Consider the following 24,335-nt stretch of genomic DNA (forward strand, 5'->3'; position numbering starts at 1 on the left):
GACTAAACAACAATGATTAATTTATCATTCTAATTAGACAAATCAAAAACAGAAAAGTAGAGAATCCATACATGTAAACAGAGACAAAACAAATAGCAAAGGAGTGAATGAAGATAATAATTGTGAGAATGTTAAGGTTTCAGAGATATTTAAATTTTAGGATTAACACTTCTTGCTATCTACTTTGATCATGCAAAGACGTATTCATGACAAATCTTAAGTAATCAAACTCCAATTTCTTTTAACTTAATTAACCGTCAATTCCTTGATCAATTAACTATGGTAAGAGTTTAAGCACAATTTCTGATTTAAAGCCACACAATTCTTAAAATCCAACCCTAATTGATTTTGTGTCACTTATCGAAATCAGTCTCGGACACTCAAAGAATTATGAGAAGGAGTTTCTAGCCTAATTCCAAAGATTAACTATTCTAAGATAATAGAGGAATTCAATTCAGATTAAAATTATTTTCCAATACATTTTAACTCTTAGGATGGAGAACGAAACTCACTTCTTGAATAAAACATCAATGCATTAACCAAAAGTAGAAAAACAATAATATTAATTCATCAAAGTAAACAGAGCTCCTAACCTTAACAGAAGAGATTAGTTGCTCATGGTATAAAGAAAACAGAATTGTAAAGTGTGGTGTAAGATGTGCTGTGTGATGTGTGTTAATTGTCCCCCTTTGTCCGCGGACAAGTTTTTAAAACCTAAAGAAAACCTAAAATTCAAATTCAAACTAAATCAAAACAGAATCAAATATAATCAAATCAAATCTTTTCTAGTCACACTTAACTAACTAGTCGTCCTTCTTGTATTTGAAATTCAAAACTTGGTGTATTACTTTGTTGAAATCATGGGCTTACAATTTGATCTTAGGTCAACAAAGCAAGCACTTGAAGTTAGAGAGAATGGTGAAGGATTGTTGTAACGACCCAACTTCTAGCATATCATGACCAATGCTAGCCGTCAGGCGCTACTTCATGGCTTTTCTTAGAGACTCTACACCTTATATTAAATATATACATATGAGCCTATAGCGCTAGTCGAGATCATGCGTCAGATATATAGATATAACGAAATAGATAATAGTTAAATAGATAATATATACATGATGCATAGAAAATATAGAAAACATAGTAATATCATACATTTATGTCCGAAGGCTCATTTAGTACATTATAATTCACACCAAGTTATGTCGTTGCTTATTCATAAAAATATTTACAGACTCTATATTTATACTAACAGACATCGATTCACAAGAGTCACTCTAGTCTGGGACCCATTCTAACTTGTTTATATAGGTATTTACAAAAGCATCTAGCCCTCTAAAAATCTATACAAAACGAGGGCAAAGACAACTACTACCACTGCTACTATTATAACTACTGATGGTCATCGATCCCTGGTAGCTGAAGAAACAAGAAAGTACTGTGTGGAAGTAAGAGAAGTCGCTCTGTCCCTCCGGTAATGCTACTGTTGCTAGCTAGTCCCAAGGCTGGAAACTCAAAGAAGATCTCACCGGTTTGCATCTGCGGAATTGAGAAGTAAAGGGTGAGAACCTAAGGTTCCCAGCAGGGTACTACCTATGGGGTTCCGCAGCCTAAGTCTAAGTCTTCGTGCAGTTAGGTCGGTAAGTCACACAAACAAGTACAAGCACAAGTATATATCAAAATAGTAACCAAGAACGGAATACAAGAAGCAGAGACAAAATACAATCACAGGTACAAGTAAGCAATCACAAACATAGTGAGCATCTTTCCTATCTTTTTCTAGTGAATTTGCATTTGAATTGTTAAGTTTAATCAAGATTTAAATACTTTTTAGCCACTATAAATGCTACTTTGAGTTGTGTGTAATTCTATTTATTTCAGGTAGCATTCGAATGGATTTGACGGAGTTTTATAGAAGAAGAGGAAGAAAGTGGATGATGTTGTCAACCTTGACCTCCCTGCACTCTAACGGACATAACTTGAACTATAGATGTTCAATTGATGCGATTCTAGTGGCATTGGAAAGCTAACTTCTAGAGATTTCCAACGATATATAATAGTATACCCTTTCTCTCCATTCTGTATGGTCAAGATGGCGCCTAACTTAGAATTTCCCAAGTTAGGCGCCAGGATCACAAAGCCTTCCACAATGCATGCTGCCAAGGTGGCGCCTAACTTAAAATTTTCCAAGTTTGGTGCCATATGAAAGAAGAAGCTGGGAGTCCCATTAGGCCAAGGCAGCGCCTAACTTCATTTTCCTGAAGTTAGGTGCCAGTTCAAATAGAAACCATAGTCCCCACGCACGATAAGAAGTATTCGAAGATTATTTTAGATTTTGATTAAAACTTTTATTTTAATTACAAATAAGAAAAAATATTATTTAGTTTTAGAAAATATATTTTACATTAATTAGGATTAGATATAAAAGGGAAAAGATTTAGCCCTTCGTGCTCTTCTATTCTCTCTTACCTCATTCCGCACTTTATAGTTTTTCAGAATCCTAGTTTTCTCTCTGAGCCATGAGCAACTAAACATCCACTGTTAAGGTTAGGAGCTCTGTTTATTGTATGGATTGATAGATACTATTACTCTTCTATTTTAATTAGTTTTGATTTTGATTTCAAGAATTTATTTTCGTTCTTCATCTTATGAATTTGGGTGGAACGGAAGTATGACCCTTATTCTAATTGAGTTCTTGTAAACCTTGAAAAAGTAATTTACTTGAACAACAGCTTGAAAACAATTTCTCCTAAATTTAATTTCATTCTGTGAAGCACGTGCAAATGCAAGATCACACCTTTCATTCCAAGGTTTTGCTTCATCATAGTATTTGGACCGAGCATATGTCTTTAAATAGTCTCTATAAACAAAATCCATAAAAATATGTACATTTTTACAAAAATGAAGCACAAATGAATGAATGATAGAATTGATACAAACCTCTAACTTCTCTGTTGAGCTTTCATGTCTCTCAGAAATTGTATTCTCATGTAGTCAAATCCATCCTCATCAACCAAATATCCTTTAGAATCTTAAAATGCTTTTGATAAGAAATATTCATATTTCTTGACAATAATGAAATGGAGTTAACTAAGAATTCTTAATTATGATTGGTATTAAGATGAAATCTAACAAGAAATAGTGAGGTGAATGGTTATGTTCTTGTTAGAATAAAAGAATTTATGCAGCCTCACAGCCAGTGTAGTAGCCTCCTAACATCATAACACAGCAAATCACCTGATACGGAAATGGGAAGAGCACCATAAGCAATTAGCTTCTCCAAAACATGCATTGTAATCTTTCCAGAACCACTCACCACGCATCTGCAGGAAATGACAAATTAGATAAGTATTCTAGAATCAAGAAAGCATTAAATCAGTTTAAGAAAAATCGAACCTTAATCCTTTGAGTTCTTTATTCATGTCAGAAAGCATGAGCTGCGCAAAGAAAACCTGCAGTTGAATCACAAAGTTGTCTGAAACAATAGTTTCAGAGAAAACTATTTTTAATTCTTGATCATAATTAGGAATAATGGATGAGCATGTTATGACCCCCTTCTTTTTTTTCCTTAAAATGATAAGCTGGCAGATCTACATATAAGCAATAAAATATTTCAAATCTTATTAAGAAGCATATGCAGAAATTTGATATAAACTGCGACAAAAGGAACAAACATAACAAAAGGCTAAAATCAGAAACAACGAAGCTGCAGGAGAGCGGTGATAACAACAACTACTACAATGACGGTGCTGGAACGACATCGTCAAGGGCTGAGAGAAAGCAGAAACAGAGACCGAGTGAGAAGGAAGGATACCAGAGGACGGCAGCACTGCTTGTGACGACAGCAGCGGCGATGCTTTGGAGGTCGGCGACGGCACGATAGACGGAGAGAACGGGACACCCAACGAGGCAGTTATGCTCAGGTGGCGTGACGGCGGCGACGGAATGGGGGAGGAGCTACAGAGAATTAGGGTTCAATTTGGGGAAGAAGCAAATATTCAGTTTTTAATATTTTAGTAAATTATACAATTACCCATTTTAGACTATAATTTAATTACAAAATAGCTTAATCATAGTTAACATAATAACCAATTAAAGAGTGACATGTCACAAAGGGTAATATACATGTTATTATAGGAAGGGTAGAGTAGCATTTATCAATATATATATATTATCTGAAAATATTATACATTAGAAAGTTAATAATAATAATAATAATAATAATAATAATAATAATAATAATAATTGAACATTAGAAATTTATAGCCAAATTAGGATTCCAATAGATATTTCTATGCGTTTTTGTTTTTCTTTAAAAAAAAGTTTACGGATTTCATCCTTTTCAAACAAGATGTCCAAGAGATTACAAATTTGGGTTGGATCACCTTCCATCCACACTCCTTCACAATAATTAGCTTGTAGTTTTGATGTTATATAGTGCACCTTATTATGTTGTTGGAAAGAAACCACTTTAATAAGCTAATGGGCTTATTTATTTCAAAAATCATAAAAATACTAGTCATTTTGGATCTAATTAATTTGGGTTATCACAAAAAATCCTAATAAAAGCAAAATTCCCAATATTTTTCTAGCCGTATTTATGTCAATGATTTATTGAACTTGGCCAAGTCAACTAATAAACATTATTGTTTCATTTTTGTTATGCAGTTTACACTCATTTTGCTTGTAAGACATCTTTTTGCAGCGCTTACAAGTGGCATGGAAGATTATCCATTTACAATTCTTACTGTAAGTACTTGGTTTCCACCATTATTTATTTATTTTGAAAAGAAACTTAAATAAATATCTGCTTTTTGAATAATGTGTCTAACTTCTTTTTTATTTTTTATTTTTTTAGGTGTTTATATTAAGGGCAAGTGGAATTATTGTGCCCATGTACATAATAATTAGGACAATTGGAGGCGTACATAGTAGTATTCACCGCCACTATCATCAGGTTTCAACAAACCACCTTCATTTCTATTTGGGAAAATAATACAAATAAAATAACCCCCCAAGTCCCTAACTTTGCTTTAGTTTTTGAAATGTGCAATTCAACACATTAAAGTAATCAAATGATGCAACACATTTTTAAAACTTTGGATTCAACTTTGCACATGAAGCAAAGTTCAAGAGTTATCTAAAACATTTCACTTATTACTTAAAACGATACTTTAAGATATTTTAAAGATATTTAGGCATGCAAAAAAACACTTAGAGAATGATTTGTTCTGTGTATTTTAGGATTCTAACGATGATGACACATCGACAATATCTGATGAAGATGATGAAGAAAATGAGACAAGCCAGGATGAAAGATTTAGGATATTCATAGTTATAGTTGACATGGTATGCTTTAATTGTATCGGAGCATTGTGCTAATGCTCTTGTCAAATTGCAATGTTTTGGTGTGCCACAAATTCTTTATTATAATAAAAAGAATGAAACTTAGATATAAATGCAATTTATCTGCTGCCATAGTATTTTAGGGTGTGTTTGTTTGAGGTGAAAATGGGAGAAAGAAAAAGGAAGAAAAAGAAATTGGAAGAAAAATAGTTATTTTTTTTTGTTTGGTTGAGAAGAGAAATGGGAGAAAAAAGAAAATGAATAGAAAAATATTGGTGGACCTACCAATTTTTTTTCCTCCAACAATGGAAAGAAAATGAAGAAAAAACTAATTTTCTCTTTATTTTTAATATTACCCCTTTATTTTTTTAATATATTTTATAATATAAAGATAAAATTATCATTTTATAACATTTCTTTCCTTCTTATTTTCCTTTCATCCAAACACATCTAAAAAAAAATAAAAATCCACTTAATTTTTTTTCTTTCCTTTCTATTTCCTTCCAACCAAACTGAATCAAGTTTTATCCTAGTGTAAAAGAAAAATATTAAGTATCAATATTTTTAGTGTAAAAAAATTTATTTAGTATTAGTTCAAAATATATGCCAAAAAATGTTAATCACTTAATATTTCTCTATTTAAACTTAGGATTTAGCTTAAAGACACATATTAACGTTATCAATTTTAAAAAAATATACGTAAAATAATACAATATTTAAATCTCCAATACATTTATTATTTATTTATTAAAATAAAAATTTAAGAACTTCTATTAGTAATAATCTTTTTTTAACTTGTCAATCGAATGAATTTTCTAAGAAGTAAAAAAAAAATATTGTCACCAAAGCATTTTCTTTACTCTCCACCTAACCATCCAATCCTCAACTATGATCTTACTAACCAATGGTTGATCCAATCGAACTGGGAAGCTTAAAAAAAGGAACACCAACTATGACAACGTTTATTAGGTACATATCTTTTAATAAATAAACCCATTATTCAACAGTCCAACACGTTCATCATGATAGTGTCAATTCTTGAAAGTTAAAACTAAAACTGAACTTTAAAATTGGCATTCAAATCCAACTGTAGCTAATCTATGTTTACAAAATTCCCAAGCTCCATGTTCTCTTGATTTGGGGATGCAACCTTTTCTCCCACATTGTACGAGACAAAATGTTGGTTTACTATTGGGTTGATTGGAATTTGGAAGTCACAGAAGAAGCAAGGTTTCACTGCCTTCTCACTTCTCAGGCACCTATATTCTCAATATCAGCACCTTTGTCCACTCTCTTGATAATACCAGCAATTACCTGAGAAGAGAACAACAAAACAAATGTTAGCAGAATTATAAAAATCAGGTTTAGTTGTACTTTAATTCCAGTCCTTCACATCATGTGAACTTTCCTAAATATGGAATTTTGATGCTCTAAATTTTGTTAAATGTGTTATTTTTGTTAATTTCTGGGAAAAGAACCAACATGGTTAATCCACACATTTAGAAAAATTCAAAACTCAAAAGGTTGATTTTCACATTTTTAAAATCCAGTGGCTTAAGTGGACATCGTGTGGTCATGGAGATTAAGTGTACTTAACCCTAAGAACTGCAGGAAAATGCTAATACCGGTCCCCCAATTGCAATATTTGTTTACCATAACAGTATTTGTTATCTATGTATCCTACCTTTCCAGGTCCTAGTTCATAACTTTTCTTCAGCCCCTTGTTTAGAAGAGTCTTCACTGTTGTTTCCCATTGAACAGGGGAAGTAACCTGCAAATTGTAGTATAGAATGCAATTATTTCCCGTTCATGTATTTCTGCATGATGGAGTTTCAGCAGCATACCTGACGTGCCAATATCTTCTTGATAGTCTCGGGATCTGCATGTGGTTGTGCATCCACATTGGAGATGACTGGTATTCTTGGTGTTCTGATTTCTGTTGCTGCCAATGCTGCTTCCAACCTTGACACAGCTGGTTCCATAAAACTAGTGTGGAATGCACCGGCAACAGCTAAGCGAACCTGCAGAATAGAGTGAAAGGCATTAAAACTTTTTAGGAAAGTTAGCATTGGAAAGATAAGATTTGTGGATATGTTCATACAGTCATTCGAGCCTTGAAAGACTTTGCCTTAGATTCCAGCACTTCTACTCCTTTTAAGCCCCCCGAGACAGCATAGTTACCCTAAGAAAACAAAAAAACATCAAAAAGAAGCTAGTGATGAGAAATTTAGACACTAAATTTTGTCTGCTAAGCTTGTTAAAAATCAGATCCATAAGAACCTTACAGGACAAAGGTAATTGGCAATTTGAACCTTCTCAGCTTCGGGTACTTCCTGATTCGCCGCATCACACAATTGTTGGACCTTCTCTGAGTCCAGTCCTATGACACTAACCATGGCACTTTTAGCAGCATCAGCAGCATCCTAGATAAAGGGAGGAAGTTATTTCTGTGAATAAAAATTACGAGCTTCTATCCAAACAAGTTGATGCAAGTCAGACAAGAAATTGGAACACATTGTTTACCTGCATGGCTTCTCCCCTCAATTTGACCAACTTAAGTCCATCTTCAAAGCTTACAATTCAAATAAATACATGGGTTGATAGCAAGTCAATTAAAGAACAAAGTTGAACTCCAAACAAAATCGTACTTTATTGATGGTTCATAAATAATGGTTCTACCAGATGGTACTTTTATGACAGAATAGGTCACCATGACCAAAAAGAAGGGGCATATATGTCGTACTTGCTATTCCTTTGGTTTTACAGTGATTTCTTGATACATGAGGAATAATATGAAGAAAAGGGGGCCATAAGGGGAAAGCATTACAAAATCCAGTTATATATTAATTACTAATACTTGGCAAATCACCTGAAAGCCCCAGCAAAAGCAAGAGCAGTGTATTCTCCCAAACTTAGACCACACGTAACATCAACAGAATCAATAATCTGTTGTCCTCCATCTCTTGCACGAAGTAGCTCCACAGCAGCGAGACTTGTGACATAAATAGCAGGCTGAAGAAGTAGAAAAAAATTGGTAAACATTATGCCCATGTAAATCTTTATATGCGACAAAAATAAACATGAAGAACAGACTGGTGGATAACTATGTATGGACTCACTAATATAATACCATAATCATAAAAGATCTCTATTAAAGGCGAATTTGTTTATTACTTCACTAATTCTTTTATTTTATTCTTGAATATAAATAAAGACACGATGAGGAGGAGAAAAATTCTTGGTGGGATTTGACCCAGGAATGAATTAACTGCCAAAGATATTTAGTATTTGCACATTATAAAAAGGTTGAATGAAATACACATGCTGGAGACACAAGTTAACAACAGCAACCTGTGAATTGACTGTAAAAATATCCATCCAACCAAAACTAATTACCCTCCGCATGACAAGCAATCATTTAACTAAAGTTGCCTAGCTCAATTATTTGCACATAAACCAACTCCATAATACTCCACTAATTATTTTAACGATAAAACTAAGATGAATGTACCCTATATTCTAAATTCATGTTCAATAGATTGTTAAAAAAACAACCACCACTACCCAAAAAGAAGTAAAAAGATTTACCACTTTACCTGACTAAGAACAGTTGAATCTAACTTATCCTTTGGGCCATTGATGCATATATCAAGAAGATCATACCTGAAGGCAGAGAATACACAATATCAGTTACAACAAGGAACCCAGAATCATAGAATTTAAATAAATAAATAAAAAGACAAACATGAGAAAATAGTTAATATAAAACGAAATCAGCAACTACCCCAATATCTCATTTGCCTTCTTATACAGAACAGCAGCAGCAGGCACATTCTGAGCTTCTTTTCCCATTCCAACGGCTTGTGCACCCTGTAATCACATTAATACAGAAATTCATACATCGAATAAACAAAATATATTATATTCATAAAAATGAAATAAAAAATGCGGATCAGAATTGTCTGTTTACCTGACCGGGGAAAAGAAAAGCATTGGAGGGTTTGTAATCGGAGAAGGGAGCATCGTTGAGAACGGAGACCTGAGATCCGGAAGCGACGCTCATGAAAACCCTAGATCGAAGGAGGGGAAGGTTGAAGGTTCTAGAATGTGCATTTGATGGGGAAGAAGGAAAGTTGTTGAGAGAGAGAGAAGGGAGAGTGAGGGAAGAAGAAGAAGCCATAGCTGAGAAGGAAGAATGTGAGGTTCGGATAAGAGGGGAATGGTGAAGCAAAGCTTGCATTCGGTTGCAGAAATAAGAAAATATGTTGCTTGGGGGTATTGTAGTGAGACGGAGATTTCAAAGATGTTGGATTGTTCCTCTTCAAAACCAAAGAAACCACAAACCAGGGTGTCAATCTCTCAATTACTTCACTCCCTAGTCCCTACCAATGTTCTGAAAACTGGACCGGTCATCAAACCGTTTTAGTTACTGGTTCACTGGTTCATTGGTTCAACTGGTCTAACCAGTGGTTCAACTAAAAAAACCGTTTTAGAATAAAATAATAAATAAATTACAAAAGACCAAAGATGAGGGTACTCCAAGAACTCCTATTAGATGCAACAGCATTCAACATTATCACATGTTCTCACACACATACAAAGCCTTAACTCAAAGAACAACCATAGCAAGTGACTTGGAAAGAAAATGTAGACACCGAAACAATCACAAGCATACACAACATGTGAATATTTTTATAGCAAACATAATAATAAAATAACTCTTCTAATGCGTCTCCGAAAATATCCCAAATCAAGAAAACTACATAATCTGATCCACTTGATTCAGAAAGCTACATATATTAGAAAAATTAAGAATCAACCAAAAGAAAAAGAAAAGGAAGGCCTTGTTGATTCAATTCAATTGCCTGAGAAGAAGAATCAAACAGGGCTGAGAAGCTGAGAGTTTAAATGTTAAACCCAAGGTTCTGAAAACCGAATCGGTTATCGAACCGCTCTAACTACTGATTCATTGGTTCATAGATTCAACCGGTTTAACCGTGGTTGAACCGAAAAAACCGTTTTATAATAAAATAATAAATAAAATATAAATAAACACATTAAAACATAATTATAGTCTAATATAAACTTTAAAATATCATCCATACTTAAAAATTACCAGCAATCCAATAACAATATAATCCAGTTACAATATCACAACATCCCACTCCAACCCAATAATCTCAACAAACAACAATCAACAATTATTATTACAAAAATTCTCAACTTCTAATATGTCTATGATCTTATGAGGGAATCAATTACAATAATTTAGATAAACTATGTTTATCTTTCTAAATTCCCTAAGCTAGATTTACTATATATATAGGGTTTATGGTTAATATATATAAAATTGCAAAGATATTTAGATTCAATCTTATTAGTCATTTGGTATTTTCATGAGATCAGCTTGACTTATTCCGTTGGATAACTTTTAGTAAAGTATAAATCCAAGTCAATATATGGAAATGCAAACCAAAAACTGAATGTTTGCAAAACATTTCATTGATCAAATGCTGAAATGCGGTGATATCAAATAACAGCCAGCAAGCATCGCAAAGCAAACAATCATATTCATCTTGGAATGACACAACACAACACAACCCTACCCTAATCATTTAATCAATCAATGCTTCAAAAATTAATCATGCTTCAAAATTTGTTACAATAAAAAATAAAACCATAAAAAGATGTACTATATCTTCTACATTCCAATCAAAGAAAATACCTAATATGTTATTTTTCAAAGGAAAAAATAGAAAATAAATGAGAGAAAGAGCAAGAGACTATTCCATGCCACTGTTTCACAGTAACTTCACAACTGTTTTATTTGCAAAACAAAGTCATTCACAACATGAACTAATACTAGAAAGAAAATGAAAACTTTCATGGCCAACTAGATAGAATTGCTTGCATATTTAGAAAAGAGTAATCACCCAAATTTTGGTTCAAAAGAAACAATTTGGTTTTCAAAAGTATATACATTGTTCTATCCGACATATCTCTAACAGAAAAGAAAAGAATAAACTACTCTACTTACTAGTTACTACCATATGTCACAAAATTTGATACCTTCTATCTACCAATATGCAACAATACAAAGGCTATGGGATCAAAGGCATACAGATCACTACGACTTAGTGAGGAATATGAAAGAATATATTCACACATCAACAAACAAAAATTACTAGGATCAACAAACAAAATTTCGATACCCAATTTAAAAAAGAAACTAAAAAGTTAATTCCTAAAGTGGGTCACAAGATTTACATCCTTAATCATCACAGGACCAACCTCAGAGAGAAGGTCCAAGCATGGTGGTAGAATCTCTTTGGAAGCATGGATTGAGCCATACTAAACCAATAGGAGCAGTTTTAACATGGCAGGAGCAGTTTTACCTGGCAGGTTTTCATCTTCCACTCAGTGAACAATTTATTAAATCAACCACAGCAAAACACAATATAATAATCAAAAGGTAGAGAACAACACCAAAACAATAATTTATCAAATTAACAAGTTAATAAGATCAACTAAAACTGAAAATCAAAATAACAAGAACAATTACAATTTTAAACTACAGCAAACCAACAACAAAATAAGAACTAGAAAACATACTAACCATGAAAACAACAATAAAAAAAACAATAACTGAATAATTAATACAAGAAAGAACAAGAAGGAAAAAAAATCACCCTAGGATGGAGCAGTTCTGAAATTCAAACAGTACAGGGAGAGGGAGGAGCTTTAAATCGCGACGGAGATGGCTGAACGGAGGCAGAACAATGGCGGAACGGTGGCTGAAAGGCGGCGGAACAGAGGCTCGAACACACGGCGTAGAGGACTGAACAGAGGGCTAAGCAGCTCGAACAAGGGTTGGCCAAAAAGGGCAGAACATGGGTTGGCCAAAAACCAGAGGCAGAAGCTTGGCCAAAAAGGAGGCGGATGCGGCGAACAAGGGCGACGTTGCGCCAAATCAGTAACATAGGCAGTGCAAATTTAAAATTTAAAAGTTATTATCAATTTAAAATTTATCATCAAATACAATCAGTGAGCAAAGCCAATCAATCAAGCACTGACTGAGCATTCTGTTCTGATTCTGTGACTGGGAAGCAAGAAATTCAAGTTACAGCAACAAATTTAACAAATCCTAATAAAGTCCCGAATTACAGCAAAAAGGCAAATTTATTGATTACCAATTCAGCAACACGCAAAAATACAGGGATAAGGGAAATCTGAAAAAGAGAGAACACTAAACCAAAACATTAACCAATAATCACAAAACACTAAACCTTCACTCAGCAATTACAAACAAAGCCAGCAATTACAAACATTAGCACATTATAAAACATTCCAAAACACTAAACCTTCACCCAGCAAAACCAGCAACTACAAACAAAGTCATCAGTAAATTTGGTCAAAAAAATTAAGAGCCATCAGCAACTAACAGAGCCATCGAGCCATCAGTAACAGAGCCATCTGTAACAGAGCAAAGAATTGAAAGCAACAGACTAACAGAGCCATCAAGCCATCAATAAATTTGAAAAAAAATTTTACAGCCATCAGCAACCAGCAAATACAAGACAGATCCATCAGCAGCAGGCAATTACAATTTACAAAACATTACAAGAAAAATGGAACAAAAATTGAACAACAATTTCAGAACTTCAAACGAAGAAGAAGACCGAACATTCAGAAATTAAAAGGAAGAAACGGAGGCGAAGAATGAAAGCAGAGCCACTAACCTGGGTTCCGTGCCGAGAAGCCAGCGAAGATGAAAACGACGTGCCGAGCTACCTGGGGAAGAGGAAGATGAAAACGACGTGCCAGTGAAGATGAAAACGACACGGGGAAGAGGAAGCAGCGGCAGCGCTGAGGACTCGGGGACGGCGGCGGTGATGAAGGGCTAGGGTTTTGCTTTGCTTAAGAGGTCTCCAGGGAGTGCACGAATGATTGGGGGAAGAAGAGGAGAGAGAGAGAGGGGGGGGGGGGTGGTTCATGAATGATGCTGCTTGTGTTTTTTTTTTTTCCCAAAAAAACAAAACGACCTTGTTTTATTCGAACCGGCCGGTTCAACGGTTTTCAAGCGGTTTTTTTCTCCAGCGGTTCTATGTAGTAGATCGGATCAGTTTTCAGAACCATGGTCCCTACTCAGTACTAACTAAACTATTGCAGAATTTTAAAAACCGAACCGGACCGGTCAGTTGGATCAGTTGGTTCTCTACTGTTTTTTATTCTGAATTTTTTTTTTCTGTTATGATTCCTTGCTGTATTGTTAATTTGTTAGTGCTACTGCTTCTTAGCTAATGCTTCTGCGTTTGCGTTTGCGTTTGCGTTTGCGTGGTTCAACCTCCTCAGCTGCTACTTCATTCCAACTCACATAACACTCACTCTTCTCTTCAACTTCTTATGCAATGGCTGCCACTGAAGAATCGCTCCGCAAGGCCCTCACCGAAAAGCAATCTGCCGTCGAGGCTCAGGGAAATGTTGTCACGTGCACTCAAGGCCGCCGCAGCACCCAAGTCTGACATCGATGCCGCCGTCCAGTCACTCAACGCACTCAAGCTTGAGAAGAACGATGTCGAGCGCCAGCTCCAGTCAATCCTCTCCGCCGACGGTGGACTAAGCAGGGAGGCATTCCGTCAGGCAGCTGTCAACACGCTCGAGCGCCGCCTTTTCTACATCCCATCGTTCAAGATCTACCGCGGTGTGGCTGGCCTCTATGACTACGGCCCTCCCGGATGCGCTGTCAAGTCCAATGTTCTCGCCTTCTGGCGCCAAGGATCCACAATTTGTTCAATAACTGATTTGATTTAATTGAAAACTTAGGGCTTTCGAATTTCGGTTTTGGTTATGGAATTTGCATGTTGTGTATTGTAGAAGGAATTGAGTGAGACTTGAGTTATTTCACTTATTTGAGATTGCTGATTGGCACATGCATGTGGTTACAAAGTTAATCGGTATGGTTACGATATTAGCTTTGTTACTTGAGCTTTCAGATGATTAAGTTCTCGCACGCTTAAAATGGAAATAGAAATGGATGTGCTTATGGTTTCATTGTTAAGTTGAGAGGTTTAGGTTTTGTGGGTGTTGTTTTACTTTGTATTTGGAAGCATTTTGTTCTTGAGGAGAATATGTTGGAAGTTGACTGCCCCTACGTGACACCTGAGGTTGTCCTCAAGGCTTCAGGTCATGTGGATAAGTTTACGGACCTCATGGTTAAGGATGAGAAGACGGGGACATGTTAGTATGTTACCATGCCGACCACTTGCTCAAGGACTTTTGCAATAAGAAGCTGCAGAATTTTGGTTTACTTTGTGGTTGCTAGGATTTAGAAAAAAAATTCAATTGGGGGTTTCGAAGGATTTCTACCGGGCGATTGATGGAACCCTTTGGGCCTTTCTTATGGCCCAAAAAAAAATAGAAATTTAAAAAAAAAACCCTACTGCCAAAGAGCCTTAGCTCAGGTGACGTTTGATCCCTCCTCATCACTAAGGTCTAGAATTCAAATTCTATAGGATGCATTTGAGGGAAAAAATGTGATAAATGAATAATTCCTTGCGTAGAAAAAAAAAAAAAAAACCCTACTACCGTAAAATCGGTTTACATAATTGTTCTTGCTGAGATTGGCTGGTGTATAACTCGTCCGCCGGTGAATACTTGTAAGTTCTCCGTCAAGATGAGGTATACGTCGGCAATGAGAGAACAAGGGGGTGGATACCTGCAAAAGACACTCCGACGCTCAAGTTAGTAAGTGTTTAAGAGGTATAAGAATAATTCTATGAATATAGAATGTAAGACATGAAATAGAAGTTATCATGTGTGTGTAATAATTCTATAAATATAGAATGTAAGACATGATATAAAACTTATAGAACTTATCATGTTGCCCCTTGAGATTAGATATAGAAGGTTCCTTTTATAGGCATAGAATTGATGAATGATATTCATGTTATGACCGTTTGGTCATTAAGATTGAAATGATGGTCATTAAGTCGGTAATGAAGGTGTCGGTTACAAGCAAAGAATAAATGATAATTAACGCCGAATTATAACTCATAATGCACAATAAAGACCGAGTTATAAGGTGATGAATCAATAATAATTATCAATTTTTTTTTTAAATGAATAATTCCTTGCGTAGTTGCGTTTACATGAGATATTAGAGAATGGAACAATGAAAGGAGTGAAACTCATTCTTCGGTGGAAGCGGAGGAGTGATGGGGAAAAGTTGACCACACATCTTGCCATGTCTTGTGGCCTTCAGTCTGTCCCTCTCCCGAATAGTTACTGAAGATGTTGAATCTACCGTGATTGCCAACGGCACACCAAGTTCATTTGTTCTTGCATACCGTTTTCCTATTGATGTACCTGTTAATATTTTTTACATTAGTCTTAAGCATGTGAACGACGATATAACTTGTATGGTGTCAATCTTATTAGAACTTCTATTTATTGACTGACCCGTAATGTCAATCTTATTTGATATACCCGCAACAGTCGATGACTTAGAAATGTATTTAGCAACATCTTCATACTATTTATTCTGGACCAGAGGGAAAACTGTGCACTTAATAGGAGCCAAAACTGCAGGGAACCGAAATACATTTAACTGTTCATCCCCAGCTTTACTTGGCCTCATGTAGAAAGAATGCTCAAAGAGACAATAAATAATCCGTCCAATTCCAAAGGATGGTTCAATCACGGATGGTGTAAAAACTCGTTGGTGCTCCTTCTTTTTCTCCTTCTGAATAGTTACCATTTTGTTTGTAACAGTCACAGTTTTACCAAGTGTACAAACTTCAAAGTTCACCTCCCTTTTTGATTCAAGACCAGCCTTCATATTCAAAGCTTCTTTCTCCTTCATCGCTTGCAGAAAAAATTGACGTGTCATAAGTAACCCCAGTAGCTGTTAAAAAGTGTCACCATATTAAAGGCATTACCTCAAGTGCTTCAACCTCATTCTTCTGACTCCCCTTGAATGCCAGACCCTGGTGTTATAACCAATTTCTGGCATCATACATAAACCATATCAACTAATGGGTACCACAGATTTTAGTGTTGCATATCAAGTTTCAGGGACTAGTATATATATAAACACTACTAATGTTAAAACGTACCTCCACTTCCTTAGACTCTGAAAATTTTTCATGAGCCACCAATGGAACCCCACTTTTATCCTGAAATATCAAATAAAAAGTTACAACGAGAATGAAACAAAAACAAACCACAGGCGTATAATAATATGCTAAAAGATTTATTTAGTGATCATGATATTACAACAAAGGGTAAAATATAGTATACAGTATGACCCGTTAAGTATAGCCACTTCTAAACTTACTGCCCTTCCAGCTTTTTGCGATCATTAAAGCCCCATGTAAGTTGTTTCAAAGTTGAAAGTTCTGCTTTATTAATTAAATGCACAGCAAGCACTAGATAGTCAAAAACGAAACTTCAATAGTAGAATAAGTGATAGATCAAACAGTTTATCGTATAATGGTAAAACAAAGGGGGAAAATGACTTTTTCAATGACAAAAATGTATTTTACTCAACAATATGCCAACGTCAACAAAAGCACATGAATTGTAGTTATAGTATACACTCAAATTTCCTTAATCTTGTAGTTAACATACACAATTTGAATTGTACCAACCACCAAAGTTGCCATCCTATTAATCTATTAGAACTGTATCTTGGTTTAAAATGATATCACTCAGAGAATGTTACTTAATGGTCATTACCGAGTGAGCATGCAAATCATATGCAGACCTATCTGCAATGCCAACACACTCAATCGAACCGTAGGAGCACTCAATCTCAGCATCCCAGCAGTCAGCAGCATAATGGGCCATTTCATTAGCAAGGTGTTGCCTAAATCGTAACCGGTCTTTGTCTATACCAAGACGTGTCAAGAAAAGATATACTCTACCGATGAAATAACCAAGAGTCTCATTGTTGACAATTCTCTGATAATAAAATAATAATAATAATAATAAAGAATTGGAAAAAAGAATCATAAAACATAATAGAAGATGACTGAAAATCAGGGCAGAAGAAAACAAGAAAGCTTGAACTCATCATAGCTCAAACTGACCTTTGACAAAGCTTCACCGAGGCGAATTCTCTTTGCGGATTGACCAGACATTTGTTCTTCCCTTAGGAACATTAAAAATTCCAATTCAGCAACCTCTTTGTACTTTGGATGAGATTTATCTTCTGGATCAACAAAGTGCTCAATTTCTGCCAATGTAAATTCACGGACTCTAAGAAGGCCTTGTCGGGGAGATATCTACACATAGACAACAATCAAGAATAAGAAAAGGTTATAAACCTGTCATCACATTAAAGAATAATGTAACAAGTTCAAAGAGAAACATCTAGGCGTTTGTAAAGCAAAAACAAGGCAACAATTACCAACCTCATTTCTGAATGCCTGCCCGATTTGGGCTGCAGCAAATGGGAGTTAGCCTTGTGGCACGTTTTTGTATGTGGCCGCTAATGTATTTGTCTAGGTGTCTTTGTCGAGCTAACCGCTCTAATAAATCTTTGGCGATCACACACTCATCTGTAGCGTGTCATGCTTTTGGTGAAAGGTGCAATATTTGGATTTATCCAAGTTTTTTGTGTCCTGATAATTGTCGACCTTTCGGGGAGGCTTGATGAGCTTCGAATTTAGGATCTCCTTGATTATGTCTTCTCTTTTTGTATTAAACTGTGTATATGAGTCATAGCAAAGAGTTAGCTTGAAGGCCTTCTTGTTGTCCCGAGCTTTATCCTCGTATTTGCTGCTGTGAGTTTTCTCTTATTTTCAAGCTTGGCGGAGTTCCACAATCTCCATTTGAACTTTAGCCTTCTCATGGAACTCGGCCAATGTTTTTGGCTTTGCAACCGTGATCGTTTCTTGGAATTTGCCTGGTCGAAGTTCGCTTTTGATAGCGCGCAGATGCACTTTGGGGTGAAGGTCTGGTATAGTAATTGCTACCTTTGTAAAACGAGTAATATAGTTTTTCAGGCTTTCATTCTATCCTTGCTTGATTGTGTTTAAATAATTGGAGTCATGTAAACAGATAGAAGATGCAGCGAAATGATCCTCAAAAAGTTTTGCTAAATCCTAAAAACGAGAAATAGAATCTGCAGGAAAAGAACAAAATCAATCAAGTGCAGGACCGTCTAAATAAATAGGAAAACAATGACACAAAACAAGGTCAGAAGCATCGTTTACTATCATTATAGATCAAAATTTCTTGACGTGCTTTCTTGGATCGCCCAACCCATCATAATGGGTTAAGCTGGTAGGCGGAGTAAACCTCTTGGGCATTTGAAAGTTCATGACATCTACAGTGAACGGACCAACATCATCGTCCGGTTGATTCTCTTCATCGGCTCGCCGACCTTCTTCATGTTGCTGGGTTTCAGAGACATGTGTTGGGTTAGATTCGTGCTCTCATTATGATCGTCATTATTTTCAATCCGAGCATTAGTCAACTCGGCTATTTGGTTTGCCATTCTTTGATTCTCTTCCGCCATGTGCTGATTAGCCTGTTGTAACTCAGTCATCATTCGAAGTAGTTCAGAGGGTGTGGGAGGTAGGGGTGTGCATGGGTCGGATGAAACCGGATTTGATGTGACCCAGACCCGACCCAAAATATATACCGGGCCTATTTATTAGACCCGAACCCAGCCCTAGACCCGATGAAACCTATACACTTTCGGGCCACGATTATATCGGGTAAAAACCGGGTGAAAACCAGGCCGTTAACATTACATTACCTTGATACCTTCTTATAAGCTAGCATGTGACAATATCCAAATTTCCAATACACCAACCATTATTTGACATGGTAAAATTCACTTAGAAAAATATAATAAGAACCAACTCTTCTCTAAAATTAAAGCATAACCATAATCAATACTAATATTGTCTAATAACACCAAATATTTAAATCAATATAAATAACATAATATTATGCATTAGTCTAAAATCTTATGCATTTTAAACATAAAACATTAACTTATAGTCTTATAATAACTAATAACACAAAATATTAAGGTTTACAATACTTAAATTCCACATAAGAATAGCCATCATCCATCACTAATAACACAAAATATTAATTGTGTATGATGACCGGGCCACCGGGCCGACTTCGGGTGACCCGAGCCATAGCCCAGACCCAACCCAAAATAATGACCGTGTCTATTTTTGAGACCCTTACCCGGCCCTAAACCCGGTGAAATCACACCAAAATAGCCTCTAAAGTGTTCGGAATCGGGCCGAGTCTTCGGATCGGGCTGGGCCATGCACACCCCTAGTGGGAGGTGGTTGAGCAGCCATAGGTGGATGGAAAAATTTTGAGGACTAGGAAAGAAGGAAGCTATGAAGCACGGACACTTCGCTGAGTTATCGTATCCGCGTGTCGGACACATTTCAGACACGACACTCACTGACACTCGTCCGACACGCGTGACTGCTGTGTCCAGCCGTGTCTTAATAAAAAATAAAAAATTCTTTTCCGAACACGCCTGGACACACCTAAATACCATTACGTGTCCGCGTGTCCACTCTTATTCTTAACATATATTCTTAAAATAAATTTATATATAGTATATATTATTATTTATTAAAACAAAAAATATTTTAAATACTTGATATAATTAAAACAAGACATTAAAAATAATTAAAAATTTTAATTTATATTTTAATATCAATAAAATATCAAAATATTATTACAATTTATCTAAAAAATACTTTGTATTTTATATATATGCGTGTCCCCGTGTCATGTAAGATTTTAAAATTCGCGTGTCGGCATGTCCCGTGTCCGTATCAGTGTCCGTGCATCATAGGAAGGAAGGAAGGGCTTTTATTTCTTAGACCCTACGGCTGGCGCCAATTATTCTTGCGTGGATGAACTATAAATCGGCAGGATATATCTCATCTTCTGCTGGATGAATCCGAGCTTTTTCTTTCAGCAGAGTTGTCCTCGGCTCAGGTAAACAAAAAGGTGCGGGTACTTGCAAAAGGCATCTCGACGTTCAACTTAGTGAATGTTTTATCAAGATGTACTTGTGTATATAAAAATTTCTTACCTCCCTTTTTATAGGGTGGAGTATTCGATCATTGCATTTTGAATATTCCCCTTCTTATTGTAGAATAATGACGTATGGAAACGTTTTTATTTAGATGACCGTTTGATTAATAACCGATCTTATAACGTCTATCGCCGAGTTATAACGTATGGCCGTATTATAACAGCCATATCACATCCAAATTGACCTTGAGGTTTAATATTTAAGAGTGATACTAGGTAGTCAAAGATTAATTACAATATAAAAATGTCATATAAAAATTTTCATTCTCTTGATAAGTAAGTGATATACACCTTCTTATCACTTACTCTCCTTATTACCTACTATATTTCTGCATGCTTGGAGTCATTAATGTTCTTTCCAAAACCAATTTCAGTTTCTTTCAAATTAAATCCCTAAAACTCCTCAATCACATTATTACCCATTAAAATACAATTTTTCTGCAGAAATTATGGAGGTTAAATTTAAAAATTTTAACAACTTCTACTGTACAACTCATATTTTATATATAAACTATTAAAAAATAAAAAATAAAAAATAAGATATAAACAAAAATTTAAAAATAAATATTTAAAAATAATTAACTCGTCATAATAAAAATCAATAAATAAGTATACATATGAATATTAAATAAAAAATATTAAAATAATTAAAATCATGACCTATTAGTGCACATATGAGATAATTTGAAAAATACAATAAGACGCATAGTTTAAAATTTGGTAATATTAATTATAAAAATTTATTAATTATAGACATCATATGTATGAAATTATGAATATTATGAGTACAAAATTATGGATGTTATTAATATGAAATTATCGATGTTATGTATATGAATTTATGGATGTTATGGGTAAATTTATCAATTGAATAAATTAATTTAAGAATTTGACATTTTTTCAAATTCAATTATGAAAAAATTTAAAAACATCTGTGTTAATTTGATAGTTACTTATGTAATAACTAAAAAATAATGTGTGTATGGATGTAACATCTAATAAACATGAATTTAATTTTTAGATATTAGTTGTATGTAATTATGGCTGTTATGTATATGAACTTATGAATGTTATGTGTATGAACTTTGTTAGTACAGTATAATTATAGATGCACATAAAAAAAATTAAATCAATTTATTACCATATCTCATTAAAGTTAGTGTTGTTTTTCATATTCTCGAAAATTATTTGACGGACAATAATCTCATCGGGTGAGTTTTCTGTTGTTCAAATTATTTTTCAACTCATTGTAAATTTCCTTAGCCTATGCCAATTGTGCTTGTAATTAAAATAGAGTTGTGATTTTTAGCTGGAAAGAATAAACAACTTTCATGATCCAGATTAACAATGAAAAATCTATTAAACCAAGCTTTCACATTTTTCAACGTTTGCAATAATAATAAATGAATTAAAGAAAATAAAAATAAATTACAATTAAAATTATTTAGTGAATATTATTATTATTTTTAATTATTATTAGTTATTATTGTATTCTTAAATCTAAGATTTGAACCTCTCTCCAAAGATGACATTCCTTTGGTGGCTATTTATTAAGCATGAGAGAGAAAATCATATGACATTAACATTCAAATTATAAAAGAAAATATTAAATAGTGATTATAATAATGTCTAATAATTAGGAATATGATATTATAATTAATATCAGTAATAAGTGGGGCTGATAAGTAGATTGATAAGAGAATGAAATAAAAAATCAAAATATTATTAAGTTATATAAATGAAATAAATTATGAAAAATTTTGGCTAAGTATGACTAATTTTCTGTTACCAAACTTTTTCCAATATTTAATTTCAATTTTGTCGTTGCAAAATCTATTTCATCCTACATTTAAAAATCCCAAATAATAACAGTAGGTAACACCCGTTAATTAAACCGTTATTCAGACTCTTACGTTAATTATACGTTATAACACCTAAATTATATTAAATTTATCCAAAGGGGAAAAAAGGGATAAAGTTGTTAAACAGTTAAAGGCGTAGGGCAATTTACCTAAATAAATAAATTTTGAATTTTGAAATGGAGAGTGGAGAGAGCGGGGGAGAGTCTTCGAGGGTGGCACATAGCGAGGTAGCCGGCCATGCCGGCGAGAGCAATAAGGGGGAGAGTGGAGGTGGGCATGCATCAGGTGAAAAGGAGGGAATTAAAGGAGACAATAACAAGATTCAAGGTCAGCGGATATCATTCAGAGATAAAGTTGTGGGTGCCTCAACAAGGAGAGCTTTGGAAGTTGCTGATTCTCTTGATGGGGATAAGATGGCTAAAGTAGTTGGTAAGCAAGGCGATTCGGAGATACCAACTGTGACGTTCACTGAAGAAGCAAAGGAGATATTGGCAGAGCCCTACAAAGATGCCATCGTGATCAAAGTTCTTGGAAAAAACTTTAGCTATACGGCGATCACGCACAGGCTTAAAGGAGTCTGGAGAACCAAAGGAGGATATGAGGTACTAGATGTCGGTTTTGGCTATTTCTTAGTTAAATTTGATCTCTTGGAGGATAGAGAAAAAGTTCTCCTTGGAGGACCATGGATGATTACTGGTAGTTATGTTGCGGTTAAACCTTGGAGTTCTTCATTCAGACCTTGTGAAAACACTTTTGGATCTACCATGGTTTGGATAAGAATCACAGGTTTAAACATTAACTATTATCAAGAGAAAGCCATGAAAATGATTGCGTCAGCTGTTGGTAAACCGATCCGCATCGATTTAGCCACCAAGTCTGCAGAAAGGGGAAAGTATGCAAGAGCATGTGTGCAAATTAACTTGGGACTTCCAGTCATAAAAAAGATTCAAGTTGATGGTCATATGTATGACATAGAATATGAGCACTTGAATTTAATTTGTGAAAAATGTAGCTGCTTTGGGCATGTAACAAGAGAATGTGCGAAAGAGAACAACAATGACATTGGGAAGGAAACCATGGTGAAGGAGAAAAATTTGTCGTCACTGTTTTCGGTGGATAACAATGAGAAAACGACAGAAGGTAGTCAAATCCCAGTAAAAAATCAAAATTCAACTTTTGAATTTGGAATTAATGCCAAATCAATTCCAATTATGGAGAAGCATGGAGCAGCGGGTCTTGTGCATGATAATTTACAAGAATCACGCATGGATAGGGATACTCAAGCAAAAGAGGATGAATGGGTTACAGTTAGTAGAAAAGGCAAGGAAAAAGTGGGTAAAGGCCCCAATGTAGTGCCAAAAAAAGCCAATGTAGCAATATGCTCCAATTTGGTGAGTAAGAAATTTTCTTTTGGGTCTAATAAAATGCATGCTGGATCCTCATCAAATGCAAAGGTGAAGTCTTTATCAAATGCAAAGGTGGAGCCTAAGGAAAAGAAAGATCCTCCATCCACACTTGGCTCTTTGGGAACAACTCAGGTGGCTTTCAAGGATCAGAGTACTCCTTTTTTTAAAGCAGGGCACAAAAGGCAGCGTCCTATTTCGCTTCAAAACTCACCTATTGAAGCATTGTCAACGGATTCTCGAGTACAAAAAGAGCTTGATAAAGCTAGTGCAACAACAAACTTGGAGAACCAACCTCAACAGAAGAATGATGGTTCTGCAACGCAAGGCCACCAGAAGACAATTGAAGACAGGGGTCCATCAACGTGAGGTAGAATGATTATAAATTCCAATTATTTAATTTATTTTTATGGATTGTGACCATTTAAATATTATTAGTTGGAATGTAAGGGGAGCGTCAAATAAGATGTCTCGGGTGCACTGTAAGGAGTTAGTACGAAAATTTCAACCAACTTTTTTTATTTTGGTGGAAACTCATATTGGGTTTGAAACTATGAAAGAATTTTGGGGGAGATTAGGCTATTATCCTGTAGGGATTGTAGATGCTGTTGGACATAAGGGAGGAATTTGGTTCCTC

At 35.0% G+C, this 24,335-nt stretch overlaps 1 protein-coding gene and 1 pseudogene across 22 annotated transcripts; both read right to left on the reverse strand.

Annotated features, from left to right (window-relative positions):
• Positions 1 to 6,297: 6,297 nt before the first annotated feature.
• On the reverse strand, positions 6,298 to 14,489 carry LOC112784057 (uncharacterized). 22 transcript variants are annotated; one of them, XM_025827159.3, is made up of 13 exons: positions 13,086 to 14,489; positions 12,036 to 12,265; positions 11,638 to 11,741; positions 9,317 to 9,665; positions 9,131 to 9,216; positions 8,943 to 9,009; positions 8,216 to 8,358; positions 7,870 to 7,918; positions 7,632 to 7,769; positions 7,448 to 7,528; positions 7,191 to 7,367; positions 7,031 to 7,117; positions 6,298 to 6,660 (listed from the first exon to the last, which is right to left on the reverse strand). In XM_025827159.3, the coding sequence occupies exons 4-13, from the start codon at positions 9,584 to 9,586 to the stop codon at positions 6,598 to 6,600; spliced, it is 1,161 nt and encodes a 386-aa protein (XP_025682944.1). In that variant the 5' UTR covers positions 9,587 to 9,665; positions 11,638 to 11,741; positions 12,036 to 12,265; positions 13,086 to 14,489; the 3' UTR covers positions 6,298 to 6,597. The 22 variants fall into 22 exon arrangements, with proteins under 22 accessions (XP_025682944.1, XP_025682936.1, XP_072086619.1 ...); XM_025827151.3 differs by having other exon boundaries at positions 9,317 to 9,746; XM_072230518.1 differs by having other exon boundaries at positions 9,317 to 9,805.
• Positions 14,490 to 15,420: 931 nt separating this feature from the next.
• Positions 15,421 to 17,798, reverse strand: LOC112786859 (glycine--tRNA ligase, mitochondrial 1-like; annotated as a pseudogene).
• Between the last annotated feature and the right edge of the window lie 6,537 nt (positions 17,799 to 24,335).

Source organism: Arachis hypogaea, chromosome 20, assembly GCF_003086295.3.
Source record: "Arachis hypogaea cultivar Tifrunner chromosome 20, arahy.Tifrunner.gnm2.J5K5, whole genome shotgun sequence".
Lineage (NCBI taxonomy): Eukaryota > Viridiplantae > Streptophyta > Magnoliopsida > Fabales > Fabaceae > Arachis > Arachis hypogaea.

Excerpts from the sequence above, each read along its gene's own strand:
- LOC112784057 (XM_025827159.3), bottom strand. The coding sequence starts at position 9,586 with ATGCAAGCTTTGCTTCACCATTCCCCTCTTATCCGAACCTCACATTCT. Across the intron at positions 7,118-7,190 it reads AGAAGATATTGGCACGTCAG|GTTACTTCCCCTGTTCAATG; the intron begins GTATGCTGCTGA and ends TACAATTTGCAG. Across the intron at positions 6,661-7,030 it reads ATGAACTAGGACCTGGAAAG|GTAATTGCTGGTATTATCAA; the intron begins GTAGGATACATA and ends TTCTCTTCTCAG.